Source organism: Trichomycterus rosablanca, chromosome 8 (assembly GCF_030014385.1).
Source record: "Trichomycterus rosablanca isolate fTriRos1 chromosome 8, fTriRos1.hap1, whole genome shotgun sequence".
Classification (NCBI taxonomy): domain Eukaryota; kingdom Metazoa; phylum Chordata; class Actinopteri; order Siluriformes; family Trichomycteridae; genus Trichomycterus; species Trichomycterus rosablanca.
The window spans coordinates 38760586-38778841 of record NC_085995.1 but is presented as its reverse complement, the minus strand read 5'-3'; the positions used below and the strand labels follow the sequence as shown (position 1 = coordinate 38778841).

At 41.4% G+C, this 18256-nt stretch overlaps 1 protein-coding gene across 4 annotated transcripts in view; it reads right to left on the bottom strand.

The window, feature by feature from the left end:
• Window positions 1-3794: 3794 nt before the first annotated feature.
• limch1b (LIM and calponin homology domains 1b) overlaps window positions 3795-18256 on the bottom strand; it is a 109265-nt gene continuing 94803 nt past the window's right edge. For 3 of the 4 annotated variants that reach the window (XM_063000869.1, XM_063000873.1, XM_063000870.1), the window contains 9 exons: window positions 16047-16139; window positions 15012-15173; window positions 14033-14091; window positions 13842-13930; window positions 13059-13182; window positions 11911-11997; window positions 9670-9778; window positions 9478-9580; window positions 3795-8500 (listed from right to left, as the gene is read on the bottom strand). In XM_063000869.1, the coding sequence (XP_062856939.1) occupies window positions 8475-8500; window positions 9478-9580; window positions 9670-9778; window positions 11911-11997; window positions 13059-13182; window positions 13842-13930; window positions 14033-14091; window positions 15012-15173; window positions 16047-16139 (852 nt within the window). In that variant the 3' untranslated portion in view covers window positions 3795-8474. The remainder of the gene's footprint in view (window positions 8501-9477; window positions 9581-9669; window positions 9779-11910; window positions 11998-13058; window positions 13183-13841; window positions 13931-14032; window positions 14092-15011; window positions 15174-16046; window positions 16140-18256) is intronic. The other variant, XM_063000871.1, reaches the window with a different exon arrangement.

The following is an 18256-nucleotide window of genomic DNA, read 5'->3' as shown; positions in this document are numbered from 1 at the left end:
ACTTGAAAATAAAGCTACAGGTAACCATTATCACCCAGTGCCAACATATCCCAAGAATTGCAGCCTATGAATCTAGACATGTCAAGGGGTAATAGACATGGCCAAGGTGAAGAAGGCTGAAACAAGGCCACCTATCAATAAGATTCACGAGTTGAAGCCTCAAGGTTGAGCCAAAAGATACCTGTGGACAGATTTCTATGGACAGATGAACTGATGATCATTTATAGACACAGGGAACCACTTTAATCAGGTACCAGCAAGGTGGAGGAAGGATACTGGTATGGGCTTCTGTAATTAAAGATACCATATAGAAGCACTTTGTAGTTCTACAATTACTGACTGTAGTCCATCTGTTTCTCTACATACTTTTTTTTTGCCGGATTTCACCCTGTTCTTCAGTGGTCAGGACCCCCACAGGACCACCACAGAGCAGGTATTATTTGGGTGGTGGATCATTCTCAGCACTGCAGTGACACTGACATGGTGGTGGTGGTGTGTTAGTGTGTGTTGAGCTGGCATGAGTAGATCAGACACAGCATTGCTGCTGGAGTTTTTAAACACCATGTCCACTCACTGTCCACTCTATTAGACACTCCTACCTAGTTGGTCAACCTTGTAAATGTAAAGTCAGAGACGATCGCTCATCTATTGCTGCTGTTAGAGTTGGTCATCTTCTAGACCTTCACCACAGGGCGCTGTTGGCTGGATGTTTTTGGTTGGTGGACTATTCTCAGTCCAGCAGTGACAGTGAGGTGTTTAAAAACTCCAGCAGCGCTGCTGTGTCTTATCCACTCATACCAGCACAGCACACACTAACACACCACCACCATGTCAGTGTCACTGCAGTGCTGAGAATGATCCACCACCTAAATAATACCTGCTCTGTGGTGGTCCTGTGGGGGTCCTGACCATTGAAGAACAGGGTGAAAGGGGGCTAACAAAGCATGTAGAGAAACAGATGGACTACAGTCAGTAATTGTAGAACTACAAAGTGCTTCTATATGGTAAGTGGAGCTGATAAAATGGACAGTGAGTGTAGAAACAAGGAGGTGGTTTTAATGTTATGGTTATATATATATATATATATAATAAGCACATAAGCAACAGAAAAGAATATTTTACACATTAAGTGCACCTCTATTGTACCCGATAAAGCAAATTTAAATAACATAGATAAATTAACGATGGTTAGTGATGATGTTATACAATAAAGATTAAAACACCACAGTAAACAGGCCTTGTAAACGGGTCTAAATAATTATAGCTGCTCCGTTATCAAATACAAGATCCAAACCTGAGTCCAGCTTCCTTTCACTAATATCTACAAAAACAAAACAACCAAGAATGCATTCTGCACAGCACACTATCACACCATCACAGGAACATGGGTGTGGTCAAATAAAGAACAGAAAACCTTGTGTAAGGATGCACCCAAGTGGTCAAAATGAGTATTACACCAGAGTGACGTGTCATTTCTTCATTGCTTAGTATTCCACTAACCTCTTAGAAGATATACTGTATGTACTTTATTTGTCATATATACATATACACGTGTACAGTACAATGAAATTCTTTCTTCGTATATCTCAGCTTGTTTGGAACCTGGGGTCAGAGCGCAGGTCAGCCATCGTACAGCGCCCCTAGAGCAGACAGGGTTAGGGCCTTGCTAAAGGACCCAACAGTAGCTGCATAGCAGAGCCTGGATTTGAACCGCCAATCTTCCGGTTGATAGCCCAAAGCTCTACCAACTAGTCTACCACTGTCCCCAACTAGGCTACCACTGTCCCACATCCTCTTCATCCTTGTCAAGGTCAAGATGGGTCCAGCGACACTCGCAAACACTGGGCATGGGATAGATACACAACCTGTACAAAGTCACAGACACGTTCATTTACTTTCACCCTGAGGCGAATTAGAGCAACTTTCGGAATTTTTTTATTCCTCTCCACTAATGCAGACCCGCGCTCTGATTTGATGAGAACAAAGCTAACCCACGCCCCCTCCGACACGTGGGCAGCAGCCGTATGCCTCTTTTCACCCACACTATCTACCCCCCCTTCACTGACTGTTTTTTTTTCATTCTGGGCAGTAAGAGCTGTAAACAGCCATGTTATCGCGAACTTTGTACAGACTTTTTCTTGCTGCAGGAATGGAAGAAGACTGACAGACTCTTTCCCAATCCCAACCAACGTCTCCACTCTTAGCTTAATCCCACATATACGGCAGGACGAGCGGCAGCGCGCGCCGACATATGGCTGCGAATCGCTGGTTGGCTGCTTGTCGTAGTTGGTTACTTTTTCCTATCCCCACATCCCTAACCCGTGGCTCGTTGTGTGACTATGTTATGTTCTTATGTTTACATGTGCTTGTGTGCTGTTAGGGGCTCTCCTACTCTCTCCCAATGTGTTATCATTTCTTGTGTAACTATGTAAATTTCCCCATTGTGGGACTAATAAAGAATTATCTTATCTTTCTAGGACAGTGCATATATGCCAATCAGCCTTGCGTATGGAGAGACACACCCTGATCCGCACTCTCTCCCCACCTCTGTGCAGGCGCTATCAATCAGCCAGCAGAGGTCGTAGTTGCACCAGTCGCAAGTCCCTATCCGGCTTAATACCCCACCCCTATATGAACAACAGTCCAGCTGGATGGCAAAGCTGAGATTCGAAACAATGTAATCATTACAATCCCAGCTCTGGTGTGCTAGTGTGTGTTTCTACTGCTGCGCCACCTGAGCGGCCCTTTCTGAATGTTTTTAAGAGGTAAAAAGAAATGAGAAGCTCAAGCCTATGCAGACACAAGAAGAACATGCACAACTCCTTACAGTAAGTGGTCCGAGGCTAGGCTCAAACCCAGGTTCCCAGGTGCAAATTATGAAAGCACCCCGGGGGCTCCAGCACATTACAGGATTGGCAAACTGACGTTTACTCACCCATCCACAACTAGGGAGGATTTTGAGCTACCAGTTTATCTACTGTTTGTAATATTGCCTGTAATACAGTATATCATGCAGTACTTGACGGTTAATATTTGGTATCATTTGAAGTTATGTGACTAAGATCTTCAAAAACCCTATTTATGTTGATTAAGCCTACCCGGCATCCTCGGTTCTGGACTGCTTTGCTTGGGGGGGCAGTAAAACATAATGGGTGGGCATGTGGCTAGTCATATTTTTAAAGCCAGAACTTTCAAAATTCAATATGAGGTAAATAAATAAACTGGTGGTGTCTGACTTGACATGGAGGAGCCCTCAGCCAAATCAGAAAACAATGCATTACAGGTTTTCCTACTATGTATGTTTATTAAATGCAAAATTCACACAAAAAACATACAGAAAGGTATCAAGTAAAGTCTGACAGATTAGCTGCTACTAACTAAAATTTTAAAGTAAGTAATATTAAGCAACAAATCACCACGTTAAGCAAACATTACCATGTGGAAGTGAGTTTATACTTGAAGAAGTGTTTAAAATTGCCCTAATATGTAATCGCCTCTTCTGTTCACCCTGACCGGACCTGTCAGCTCTACTGGGCTGCTCAAAGCAGTCTGCCTGTTTTATGTGACTCAAAGAGCCAATCAGAAATCAGGGCAGGAATGCACTCTCAACTGGGTGCTAATCACCTCAAGGCATTACACCCAGGCATACACCCACTCACAACTTAAAGCCACATTTACAATAACACATTTACAATTTTAGCCAGTCCACCTACTGGCATATTTTGGAAAGTCCCCAAAAGAAAGTCTCTTTGTACAAAATCTCTTCTGTTCGACAAAGACACCAACAAGCAGAATATATATTACTGGTTTTATTTAGAAACATAAGAGTATACTGTAAAGCCATTGCACTGCAACATTAAAGTCATTTATATCGGGATAGTGTACATTTGATTATCACAATAAATATACCTCATATTTGATCATGTCCAAGGTAGTTCATTCATCCCAGACCGTAACACACCGATTCTTATAAAACGTAGTATAGCTATGTGATCAGAGCTGAAGTGAAGAACACTGAAAATATATGAATTGATGAAATAATAATGCCTTAAATAAAAGCTTTTTATTCAGTATACTAATACGGTCTTGTTCATAGATGAACAACAGCTCGTGATCTGTAACAGTTAGTATCAAGCGTAGCTATAGTGGTAGATTATGAACTAATAAGAACTAGTATTGCTAGTCATGCTGTGGTGATTTTCTCTAACCTTTCTAAACATCGCCCACATTTTATCACATACAAATGTAGACAGGGGTGCCAGTAAACATGTTAAGCCCCCTGACAGTTAAATGTATGGAATTCCTCACCTAGACTAAATCTGTTCCCTTTCAGACCCACTTTTCACTCCGATCTGTCATCTGCTTCATCTACAGCACCTCTGGATTTGGTCTGCTTAAAGCTAAGGTTGCTTTTCTAATGCACAGAACACTATGGAGCGCTTCAGTACTCGTTCAAAGCCATGACACAGTCCCTGAAGGTGACTGCCTTTATATTTCCAATTAATTATTTATTTCTTTATTACTGCATCAACCAATCGTTGGCACTATTTGGCAGCACATTCATACATTCATTATTGGTATGCTTGGAAGGCTAACCAAATTTAGACTGCACACTTGGGTACATTACAGGTCACTTGGCAGCAGAAACAAGTACTGAAAGTAGGCAAACAGATTAGAAAATGTACCATACTAGTGTACTGGGTGGTGGAAAAGAACTATAACAGTATTGTTTAGTATTTGAACTTGAAAGATTTAACACTAGAGCTCAACAGTAGTTGCCCAAGTTTCTGTTTATTTTATCTGTAGACATTTCAGGAAATCCTTTAATAAAAGTCTGAAGCATTAAATCAAGCCTCCTAAGAAATAAATCATCACATGATACCTTTTTAATTCAGAATGTTAGGAACACATGACTGTGTACTTTTTATTTTAGGACAGTAAAGCAGTATCTAACCCATCATTTCTACAGTAAAGGACCTTTCGTTGTGTTTTATGTTTTGTTAATAGTGTTTGTGTAAAAGAAGGTCCTGGGTTCGATCCCCAGGCGGGGCGTTCTGGGTCCTTTCTGTGCGGAGTTTGCATGTTCTCACCGTGTCTGAGTGGGTTTCCTCCAGGGGCTCCGGTTTCCTCCCACAGTCCAAAAACATGCAGCCAGATTAATTGGAGACACTGAATTGCCCTATAAGTGAATGTGTGTGTATGTGTGTGTGTATGTCTGCCCTGCGATAGACTGGCGTCCCGTCAAGGGTGTTACTGTGTGCCTTGCGCCCATTGAAAAGCTGGGATAGAATCCAGCACCCCCCTCCCCACTCAAATTGGATAAGCGGATAAGAAAATGAATAAATGTTTGTGTAAATACTTTAAATGAATTTGTGTTTTGTATGAAATTGATTTAGTTTGGTGAATCCTGTAACCAGGGCAGTGGTAGCTCAGCGGACTAGTAATTAAAAGGTTGCCCCAGTTCAAGTCCCAAATCTGCCAATGTTGGGTTCCTGAGCGAAACCCTCAATTGTTTGAAAAGCATTCAGTCGTATTGTCAGTAGTTCGCTACTGAATGTGGAGTCACGGATATGTGATTAGATGGTTTTTGCCTGGGCAGTAAAGGTTATATAGTATTTTACAGACACCTTCAAAGATAATTAAATGTTATTATTATTATTTTTTATTAAATTCTTCTTTGAAACATTTATAATCATCAGGGCTGCAACAACTAAATAACAGCAACAGCAAATTAGTCTTTGTTTTATTTAATATTTATCTTAAGAGAAGATAATCCTTTATTAGTCCCACAGTGGGGAAATTCACAAAATGATGATTTAGATGATTTACAGTGGACTCAAAGTATTCAGACTGCTTGACTATTTGCACATTTTACTGCATGGTGAAGTGGGAACCGCTTCGATCCTAGGTTCGATCCCCAGGTGGGGTGGTCCGGGCCCTTTCTGTGTGGAGTTTGCATGTTCTCCCCGTGTCTGCGTGGGTTTTCTCTGGGAGCTCCGGTTTCCTCCCACAGTCCAAAGATGTGCAAGTGAGGTGAATTGGAGACACTAAGTTGTCCATGAGTGTGTTTGATATAAACTTATATCAACTACCATTTCTGTCATGAATGTAACCAAAGTGTAAAACATGACGTTAAAATCCTAATAAACAAACAAACTGCGTTGTGGATTTGATTTTGTGAATTAATATCATTGCATTTTTAACCCATGAATCTACTTTTTAATTACCCATCATGATGAAGTAAAAACTTCAACTATGTGCTGTGATACTCAAAAGTGTGGTCGGGTGCATCCTGGTTGATTGATTTATCCCTGACAGCAAAACTGGAGTCCACCCGGTTTGGAAAAGAAAATTGCCTAAATTTACGCAACCCTTTGAGGTCCAATGAACTGTTAGTGGATCTCCAGGATTAAATTGTGGCACGGCAAAGATGAGGGCGAGGGTACATTAAGTGTTCACAGGAACACAGAGGCTATGTAAGATTTTCTTCCTCTTAATACTTGATGAACTTATACCAGTCAAATAAAAATATAATCCAATATTTACAGAGTAAAATTAAAGCACTTTAAGCTATTTATGGAATAGTCCAATTCTACCCTAACTGATTTTATGTCTTATGTATGTAACAAGTCACTGTTTTAATTATTTATTTAGAACATACATATTAGACACTGGATTTGCTTGAAGTGACAATATAAAATGTAAAAAAAGTTTTTAAAAACCCAATTTATTCGTTTTTAAATATAACAGATACATGAATCGGTGGCTAAATAGTTTAGTTGCAGCGCTAAATAGTTTAGTTGCAGCCCTAACAGTCATTTAGCTAACTGTGAGCAGGTATGTGAAAAATAACGGGCATTTTTACTCTCAGATTTTCACTACTAAGCTCTACTGTAAACCAGAAAGTCCAAGTCTTTGGATTTGATCGCTTATGCCGCTTTTCGTGCAAACGATCCTTTTACTCTAAGGCACGTTTTTCATTGCAGTAACATCCCCACTATTAACAACCGACCGCAAAACGTCCTCACACCTCTGATTTTAAGACACGAGTGGACAACGGGACTGCATCCGGTTACAAAAAAGCAGCAGCAGCACACGCTCAACTCGCTCCATCGGTCAACAAAATAAAAATAAAAATATATGATTTGTTACATGAGGACGGGGGAATGGATGTTTAGTGACCAGAACAAGTCATGATTATTGGTTTGCTATTATAAAGATCAGGACAGAATATGAAGCATTTTACAGATAAACCAGCTCTAATGTGAAGTAGAAAAATACAGTATAGCGTTTAATGTACTTAGTTCTATGCTCCATAATTGAAAACCAGCGTTTGGCAGCTTGGATCTGAAGTCACTGTTATTATAGAGTTACTAGACTTATAAAAACATATATATCTTTATATTTCTATACCTTTACCAGTCTTGCTGCTGTAACAATGCAAACTCCCCCCGTGGTATAATAAAAGACTTATAATCTTATCTTATATAATGAATAAATTTGGCAATCTCAGATTTAAAACAAGGAGCATCTCATTGTTCCACCAGTAGACCTGGAGTGTGTTCGAAAACCTAGTGCGCTCTCTACGTAGACGCATTTTACGTCATCCTACGCGTGCTCTCGAGAAGGAGGCTGTTCGAAATCCTGGATGCCTTAATATACTCCCTAGTAAGGTATCTTAAAATTTCAACAGTATTTTGAGCTGAGAACGAGGGAGCATCCGATGCTTCCTTAGCGGTGAAGGCAATCCCAGCATTCAGTGCGGCACGACTTTTCTCACAGAAAAAGATAACACTTAAGGACTTATATAACCGACTTATTTTCAAATGTAAATAAATTATAATTTGGCTTTTAATTGGTATAAATGTGTACAAGTGCATTTATTTGCAAGTTTGGGCTCATCAGGGACAGTTGAACCTTTTTCGGTACACGGAGAGAGATGCGAGTTGACATGCTAGCGCGTTGTGCCACCTCATCCCATTGGTTTGAATGGCATGGTGCTAACTGTGTTAGCTTAGTAAGTAAAACCCGATGTAAACTCTGTCTAAGTAGCGCGTTCGAATAACCTGACTTATAAGTCGATGACTTATTAGAATCCTCTCTACGTACTTACTAATCCTCTCTGCCTGTGTGGACAGTAAGACAGCAAGGCAGCTCACTAGGTTTTCGAACACACCCCTGGTGTATCTATGCTGGTTTTTAAGACTTAAGTGTCATCAGATTCATTGTCTATTTTGTATAGATCCAGTGTTAAGTGTTTACTGTATTTTATTTACATTATTTATTCATAAACTGGGTAAATGAAATAGCCTTTTGACACAATGTAAAGAATCTGGATCTTCATATTTGGCTTTTAATGAAATAATCGATTGATTAAGATGTAGGTGGCCACTGCAAGCACTGGTAATTATGGAAAAAGGTGGTGAGTTTCTGAGACAGAGATGTTTGAGGTGCTCCAAAATCACAACGTCTGTTCACAGGTTGGTGGGTTGGCCAGCAGCTGAAAAAGAGAACGGAATGAAACACCTTTATTTGTCATATATACATGTACACGTGTACATTACAATGAAATTCTTTCTCATGTATCCCAGCTATTGAGTATTATATATGTACTCACTATATAGCCAAAAGTATGTGGACACCCATTGCTAACAGGTGTGTAAAATTAATTATTAAAAATAAACGAAATGCTTCAAACCAGGGCGGCACGGTGGCTCGGTGGGTAGCACTGTCACCTCACAGCAAGAAGGTCCTGGGTTCGATCCCCAGACAAGGCGGTCCGTGTCCTTTCTGTGTGGTTTGCATGTTCTCCCCGTGTGTGAGGGTGTGTCCTCCTGGAGCTCCGGTTTCCTCCCACAGACACTGAATTACTATAGGTGAAAGGGTGTGTGTATGTGTGTCTGGCCTGCAATGGACTGGCACCCCGTCCAGGGTGTTACTGTGTGCCTTGTGCCCATTGAAAAGCTGCAATAGGCTCCATAATTGGATAAGCGGTTAATGTAGTAAGTGAGTGAGTAAGTAAATGCTTCAGACCAAACCTCATAAATGCTATTTAAACAAAAATTCCCACAGACACACTCCAAAATGTTGTGGTAAGCCTTCATAGAGAAGTCAAGATACTAAATGCTGCAAAGGGGAGTGAAGGGCAATTTCAAGTGTATGTCCATTATTGGACATTATTATGGTGATATCCAATAAGGTACCAGTCATGTGTCCACATACTTTTGACCATATACTGTATATACGTGATACATACTGTAATTTACTGTAAGAATTTGTGCATTTATGTTAGGGCAGTTGTAGCCTAGTGGTTAGGGTACTGGACTAGTAAGCAGAAGGTGGCTGGTTCAAACCCCACCCCTGCCAGGTTGCCACTGTTGGGCCCTTGACCAAGGCCCTTAACCCTTAATTGCTTGGACTGAATAAAAGTGTCTGATAAATGCCAAATATGTAAATGAATTGCGGTTATAAACTCACAGCGTGAGCGGATGTAGCACTGATTACAGTTGAGCAGACCGTTCCGGATCCTCACGTCCGTTCCAGCGCTGGTGTCCCCTAACTGTGCCTTACAGATCCCACACTGCCAACAAACATAAAGTGCGATTACTGACAGCATTAAAATGATACATACATGTACATGTTACACATACAGCACAGCAGTTTACTCACCTTAAAGCACTGAATGTGAAAGTAAAGGCTAAGAGTCTCGATTATCATGGCCGCCCCTTTGCCGAGCGGAAGGCCACAACTGGAGCACTGCTTCTTCCCACTGACGGATCTATAAACCACACACAAGCAAAATATCAGGTTCATTAGAGGTCATCCGCAGTGACTGCAACACTTTTATGACTTTCATGTTACTCATATATTTGATGATGAATGGTAGAAGCTTGCGAAAGTACTGAAACATCAACTCTCCCCTTTTAAATAGATCAAAATAATCAGCATTTTCGATATCGTCATAAAGTGTTTGCAATAGCAGCTTTAGACATGCGTTCTAAAGTTAAACGTTACGTCAAAAAGATAGAACTCACTCAAAAAGAATCCTGTAACCTTTTAGCCATACTAGTTTGGGTAAATCTAATTATTATCGTGCTTATTTTCTCTACCACAGGCTGCAGGAAAACAAAATAACAATTACACATTGTAGAGGATTGAACCATATACACCGATCAGCCATAACATTAAAACCACCTCCTTATTTCTACACTCACTGTCCATTTTATCAGCTCCACTTACCATATAGAAGCACTTTGTAGTTCTACAATTACTGACTGTAGTCCATCTGTTTCTCTACATGCTTTGTTAGCCCCTTTTCACCCTGTTCTTCAATGGTCAGGACCCCCACTGGACCCCCACAGAGCAGGTATTATTTAGGTGGTGGATCATTCTCAGCACTGCAGTGACACTGACATGGTGGTGGTGTGTTAGTGTGTGTTGTGCTGGTATGAGCACTGTCACTGCTGGACTGAGAATAGTCCACCAACCAAAAATATCCAGCCAACAGTGCCCCATGGGCAGCGACCTGTGACCACTGAGGAAGGTCTAGAAGATGACCGACTCAAACAGCAGCAATAGATGAGCGATCGTCTCTGACTTTACATCTACAAGGTGGACCAACTAGGTAGGAGTGTCTAATAGAGTGGACAGTGAGTGGACAATGTATTTAAAAACTACAGCAGCGCTGCTGTGTCTTATCCACTCATACCAGCACAACACACACTAACACACCACCACCATGTCAGTGTCACTGCAGTGCTGAGAATGATCCACCACCTAAATAATACCTGCTTAGTAGTGGTCCTGTGGGGGTCCTGACCATTGAAGAACAGGGTAAAAGCAGGTTAAAAATAGATGGACTACAGTCAGTAATTGTAGAACTACAAAGTGCTTTTATGTGGTAAGTGGAGCTGATAAAATGGACAGTAAGCGTAGAAACAAGGAGGTGGTTTTAATGTTATGGCAGATCGGTATAGATAGGCAGGGGGCATGGATTACAGCAGGGGTCTTCAACCTGTGGGGCTTGCCCGAGGGGGCGCGAGCGGCTGTCCGGGGAGGGGGGGGGGGGGGGGGGGGGGCGTGGCACTACGAGATTATTATTATGAACCGGTGGCACACGAGACTGGAGGAGGACGCGGCAGGCATCTGCGATTGAGCTGTGGTCCACTAAGGGGAGGGGCGCATGGCAAAAGCCGTGCTTGGCATCCGTGCTCGAGCCGTGCCTTATTCAGGGGAGGGGGGCGTGGCGGAAGCAGCGCTTGGTACACATGACCGAGTGCTGTTCCACCAAGGGGAGAGCGGCGTGGTGTGAGGGGGGGGGGCGCGTGCCTAAAAAGGTTGAAAACCCCTGGATTACAGTGCCATGCCTACCTGCCATTATGGGCCGGCAGGGGGCATGGAGGCACAGATGATTGATATTCCTGGTTCCTTTAATGAGCTGTCTCTGTGCCTCATTGAGTGTTAATTCCCTGCAGTCGTGAGAGACCTTTATATACTAGCTTTGTTGGCTGGTTCACCGCTGGCACATTGCTTCACTACCTGGCTTTATCCACGAGACCGAGACGTTGGGCTTGTCTCTGCCCAGCTATTTTCTAATCAAAACAAAAGATCTAAAGATCTTGGGTTGACTTATTTGCAGATTTGCTCTAAATATAAGTGTTGAGCCGGAGAACATATACACATTGTGTATGACGCATCGTGTAACATGATAGGATGCACGAGGAATATGTTTTTTTACTGCAGAAGCTCCTAGTTCTTAGATTCTGCAAAGCAGATTTGGAGAAATGTGACGTCCTAAGAGATGTCTGACTTTAATGCCTCCTCAATTCACAGCTCCAGCGTGTTCTAGTCCGTGAACCAGAAATCATTAAGAGAGAAAGAGATACAGACGGCGAGACGGTAATCCTGTACCTGTTTGGTGATGGAGGAGGTTGTTGTGTATCTGTATATGAGGTGGGCTGAGGTGACTTTGAACCAGCGTTTTCTACAGAACCAGACCTGAGGAGCAAACGTCACATGCAATGCCTTCATCCGTACCAACACTCATTCACACACTCAGCTTAAGCCATGAGGATGGATTCAAACCTCACTGATGAGGTGGAAAACATGAGGTGAAAAACATGAGGTGGTGGTGTACTTTTTCATTAAAAACATGCACAGATAAAGAAATGTGTGGCTTTTCAACTGTACACTGTCTACTGCATCTTAGTGTAGATTTTAATTAGTGAATTACCCTGAATGCATTCGAGGGTATATTGCTGCTCATGCCTCCACCGACCCGTGCGTAGTCCTTAGCAGAACCCTTTTTCACCCATGCATTCTGCACAGGCGCCTTTCTATCTGCTAATCAGGGTCCTTGCACAGCGTTTGAATACCCCACCCACATAGTCCGGGCATCCCGCCCTTGCAGACACGGCCAATTAGTTGTGCCCGCTAGATGGAGCCCAGCCAACCGATGGCAACGCCGAGTTTCGAACCGTGTGCTAGCGGAATATCCCGCTGTGCCACCTGGGCAGGGTTTCTTTATAACTGCTGCAATTTTGGCTTCTGCTGGCTGATTGACAGCGCCTGCACGATGAGACAGGGGATTATGGGGAACAGTGCGTGACTCTCTGGTCTGCAGCAGTAGAGGCCAGTAACAATGAGTTATATGACTAGACTGGGAGAAAATGGAGGGGAAATGTATAAATATAAAATGCAAAAAAACAACATTGCATTTATGTGTTTATCGGATCTCTCTCCAAAAAAAAGCAATATAAATGAATAAGCACTTTACTGCTCATGTATTGGAAAGTCTTAAAACTTTACGACAACAGGGACATCCTCTCATTTTATTACATGACATCCTCTCATTTATTAAAAAAGTGTAATGGTTTATGTTTTTAACTGACTTTTTAATCATGAATATTATAGATGGGAATTAACATATTTTCAGTTTGCAGTTGATCAGTCTTGTGAAATGTCGTAAAAATCATAGTCATTACTTCACTACAGATGCTGTAGATACAGATACAGGTTGAAAACACAGTATTTCATCAATCAGCCTCACCCAAACCCACCTTTTACGTCCACCGGGCGCTGGTTGGTTATTTTTGATGGAATCCTGTGATGTGCTCTTTTGCTGGGAATCTGGAGATGAATTCTGCTTCTGCTGTTGGTGCTGCTTACTGCTTAGTGACACATCTAAACATAATACAATCATAACTCATTTACAATGTACTGTATATACTGTACTATATATATAGGGACCCAAAAAAGGTTTTGCTTAATATCCTTACAGATTATTAGAGGGACGGCACAGGTACGATGTTTTGGAGAGTCAGGAAGAAGAGATTGAGAGGGTTTGAGCATGAGCAGAGGAGGGATGAGAGTTATATAGGGAGAAATGTTATGGATGTTAGGGAGGACATGTACACCGATTAGGCATAACATTATGACCACCTTTCCGACTGGTCTGTGGCTGTGCAGCCCCATACGCAACAGACTGCGATGCACTGTGTATTCTGACACCTTTCTATCAGAACCAGCATGAACTTCTTCAGCAATTTGAGCTACAGTAGCTTGTCTGTCGGATCGGACCACACGGGCCAGCCTTCACTCCCCACCTACATCAGTGAGCCTAGGCCGCCCATGACCCGTATTCCAAATCCTCTGCCTACATAACAGTGTTAGGGCAAAATTTCCACCAATTATCCAGTTAAAATGTCCATCCTGTTGAATTCAGGTATTCTGTGTAGTTTGATGTCGTTGTAGTAATACAACAAGAATTTAATTCACTTGTTTTTCTCTTTCAAGTTGAAGCCAGTCGAGTAAAAAAGGGTTCCAACGGTTCCTGCACGTACCCTGATTGGTCTGTAGTTGGTTCGGACCCTGGTTCTGTTCCCCTGTTCCTTCTGTCTGCCTGTTGTTCACACAGTTCTGCTGCTGAGGGCTGCAGTAACACAAAATAGGTGATTAACAGAGCAGTAACAGAGTAATGTGATAATATGTGAGGTGATGAGGGTTCAGGTCATGGTGTTTTAACTGGACGAACCTTTCTGAGGTCTCGCTCCTCACATTTGCACTTTGTTTCTTTTTCTCCAAGGTCTTCTTCTAAAGAAAAAAAAATATATATAAAGTGTTAGAACTATCCATCAATTCACTCACCCATCAATCCATCCATCCATTTATTCATCCAATCATCAATCCACTACATATCCATCCATCCATTTATTCATCCAACCATCAATCCACTACATATCCATCCATCAATCTACTCATCCATCCATCCATCCATCCACTTATTTATCCAACCATCAATCCACCGCATCCATCCATCAATCTACTCATCCATCCATCCATTTATTTTTCAAACCATCAATCTACTCATCCATCCATCCATTTATCCAACCATCAATCCACCGCATCCATCCATCAATCCACTCATCCATCCATTTATTTATTTATTTATTTATTTATCCATCCATCCATTTATTCATCCAGACATCAATCCACCGCATCCAGACATCAATCCACCGCATCCATCCATCAATCCACTCATCCATCCATTTATTTATTTATTTATTTATTTATTTATTTATCCATCCATCCATTTATTCATCCAGACATCAATCCACCGCATCCAGACATCAATCCACCGCATCCATCCATCAATGGATGAGTACATCCATCCATTTATTTATTCATCCACTCACCAATTTAGCCATTTATTTATCCATCCATACACAAGTACAGGTCAATAAAATAATTTTTCCGTGTATCCCAGCTTGCTTGAAATATGGGGTCAGATTGCAGGGTCAGCCTTTGAATTGTGCACCTGGGGCCAAGGGGGTTACGAGCCTTGCTCAAGGGCCCAACAGTGGCTTTATGCCAGAGCCAGGATTCAAACCCAAAACCTTTCAATTGATAGCTTAAAGTTCTACTCACTATACTCTGTCCACACTGTCCATAATGAAATAATATTTATAGCAATTCATACATCCACTTATATCCTTTTCTTAATCTTCCCTCACCATCTGCTTTTCCAGCTCCTCCTGCTTGCGTTCCCAGTCAGCCAGTGAGCGAACGATGCTATGCTGCGAGCGTTTACTATGAAGAGTTACTGGGAATGGAGAGGTGGGAATGGGCGAGTGGGGCGTCAGTGGAGCTACTGTCTCCTCCAAAATCTTGCGCTCCTTCAAAGGGCAAAAAAATCAGACAAGTTAACATATAAAATAAGAAAAGATTTAATTAGCAAAATAATGATTGAAGCGGGAATAATGTGTCTCAGGATGGACACTTGGGGCGGGGCGGGACGGTGGCTCAGTGGGTAGCACTGTCGCCTCACAGCAAGAAGGTCCTGGGTTCGATCCCCAGGCAGGGCGGTCCGGGTCCTTTCTGTACGAAGTTTGCATGTTCTCCCCGTGTCTGCGTGGGTTTCCTCCGGGAGCTCCTGTTTCCTCCCACAGTCCAAAAATTGGAGACACTGAATTGCCCTATAGGTGTATGTGTATATGTGTCTGCCCTGCCATGGACACTCGGGTGGTGAAGTGATAAAGCCCACTACAGCTGGAATCCAGAGATCAAATCCCCAGTGGTGCTATCAGCCAGTCGAGCATCTATATACATCTACAGATTGGCTATGATTGGCCACATGAACCCCTGGAACCCCTGGGTTAGCAAACCTACATGTGAAGATCAATTTGTGTCAGGTTAAAAATAACGTATTTTGATATTGTTTAGCACCAACAGAAGTGATTAATAATGCATATAAACTAATTTAAAATCAATACATTAATTTATATAAAATAAACTTAGTTTTAATGCCTAAGAGAATGATAAAGCAGGACATGTATCATCTCTACATCCTAACTAATAGAAAACAATAGAAACCATAAATATTCATTTAAAAATGCACTGAATAGTCATTTACTCAAGCTATTCTGTTAGAATAACAATTTAGATCACTAGCTAAGAGGTTTATTTTTGCACTATAGTAAGTATAGCTGTCAACAGACAGGTGTCAAAAGGTGACAAACTAAAACACACTATTTTGCTATTTTTTTTACCTCTTCATGGTATCTCCTCTCTTCTGCTTCCACCTCTTTCTGAGCCTTTTCCCATTCCTGCTTCAGCTTCTCCTGCTCACGGTTGTACTTCTCCTGCTCACACAGCCAAAGAACATCATAAGAGGGTCTGATATTTCGATCATGACATCCCCATATCACTGCTATACGAATATAATTATTACTGTTTTACTGTAATTAAACAGTCAGGAAAAGATGCAGCCCAGAAAACAGCCAGGATTAGTGGAGCAGTGATATTTAAATGCACAGATGTAGGTACGTCGGCCCATTGATGCATCATTTGTTGGGTAGAAATGCAATACGCTGCTACACTGCAGTAATATCATTGAAATACTTTCACAAATTTATTTAACATCCTTAAGGAAACCACCCACAACATCCTTCTTTAACGTGTGTAGCCACGGTGGAGTCCTACACACCTAGAAGAACACATCAGGCTCCCTGAATGGCACTGATAGGACTTAAACCTGGAACTCTGTGGTGATTGTGGGCTAGCATTGAACCGCTTTGCCACTCAAGGCCCTAGAATGCCTTTTTCTTAAAAATAAGGCTAATAAAAGGCTAATAAAAGGCTTACGAGTGGTTTAGAGCTTCACAAAGCTCTGACCACAACCCCATCCAACACAATCAGTGCCTGACCATGACCAAGAAACTGTTCAAAAATCAGATGGTAAACCTTCTTAAACTTCAAAGACTGTTACAGGAGAAAAGGGGCCCAGATCCATATCAATACCTATTCATTTAGATAAATTAACACCCCAATTAGTATAAAATTTTCAATAAAAACATATGGAACTAATGTTTGGGTGCCAGCATACATCTATTTATGTAGTACGTTCTTCAAGAACATGGACTAAAGGGGTGTGCAGTGCAATCTGTGAATTTAAATGTTATATTCAGATCACACACGCATACACACACACACACACACACACATATACGTGCACACACACACACCATGCAGGGTAAAGCTTGTATCTTTGTATACCTGTCATAGGTTCTCAAGCCTGAAACATGCTGATCGTTAGATTTGTTCAAGCTCAGGGATTAATAAAGCTGTAGTAAATCCTAGGGATGTAACGATGCACCACAAGACAGTTAAAAATCTATGCACACATGCCACGATTCGAATCAGTTATTCATTTAAGATGAATCGATATTCACTTTGAACGGCAGAGGGCGCTGGCGCTATTCACCTCGCCTGGTTGACATCACTACAGGGTTGCCAGGTTTGGAATTTTCCAGCCAAATTTATTTATGTGAGGACAGTTTGTACGTACCTCAGAAATAAAAGAATATTCATTATTTAGATAAATAAAAGATAAGCACAAATACAGTATTTTTTTATTTTTTTTTAAACCCAGTATCGTGAATCATATCGCATCGTGGGTGGAGTGTATCGATACATCCCTAATAAATCCTGTAAGTTCATTCAGGGCTAAAACTTTGACTTGGATGTTAATTATTCTTTACATTTCACCATGCTTAAAACATGCATTTGTTTTATTCTTGTAAAGCAAAACATCTAATATTTAGCTCAGATATTTAACATTAGGTTATGTTAAGAGTAAAACACAAAAACACGTGTGCACTGACTATGTTTACATGCATCAATCCAGATAATTCAGTCCCAATTAACTAAATAATATGTCTAATTAGTGCACCTTGAATCTATTAGTTACACACTGCATAGGGCACAAGATACACTTTGGGATGCAGCAGTAAAATCAGATAACAGTCAGTTAAGTGCAGCCATATAATCAAAGCAAGAACAACGCAGTTTTTTTTCAAGAAATATAAAGTGCAGACTGTTCTACAGCAATAAAAGAAATGTTTTACATGATATGACAGTAAATAATGGTTAATTAGAGCTTAACAGTGTGTTGCCCATGAGGAAAATGTGAAAAAGTACAACAGTGCATCCAAACACCTTCAAGAAAACTAAATAAAAGTCTATTATTGAAAAATTGACTTTGCATTCATTCATTCATTTTGCACTGTTTAAAGACAACCATCCACAGAACCGAGAAAGAGCTATCAATCTGTCAATCCTTTCTGTGTCTGGGCCGGGTGAGGTTTCTCGTGTTGAGTCAAATTAAGCCACAGGCTCGACTCCTGGTGGCACCCTTCCATCAAAAGTTTTAGCTTTGCTTTTAGCTGTAATGACCATCCATCACTCTATAACAATAACC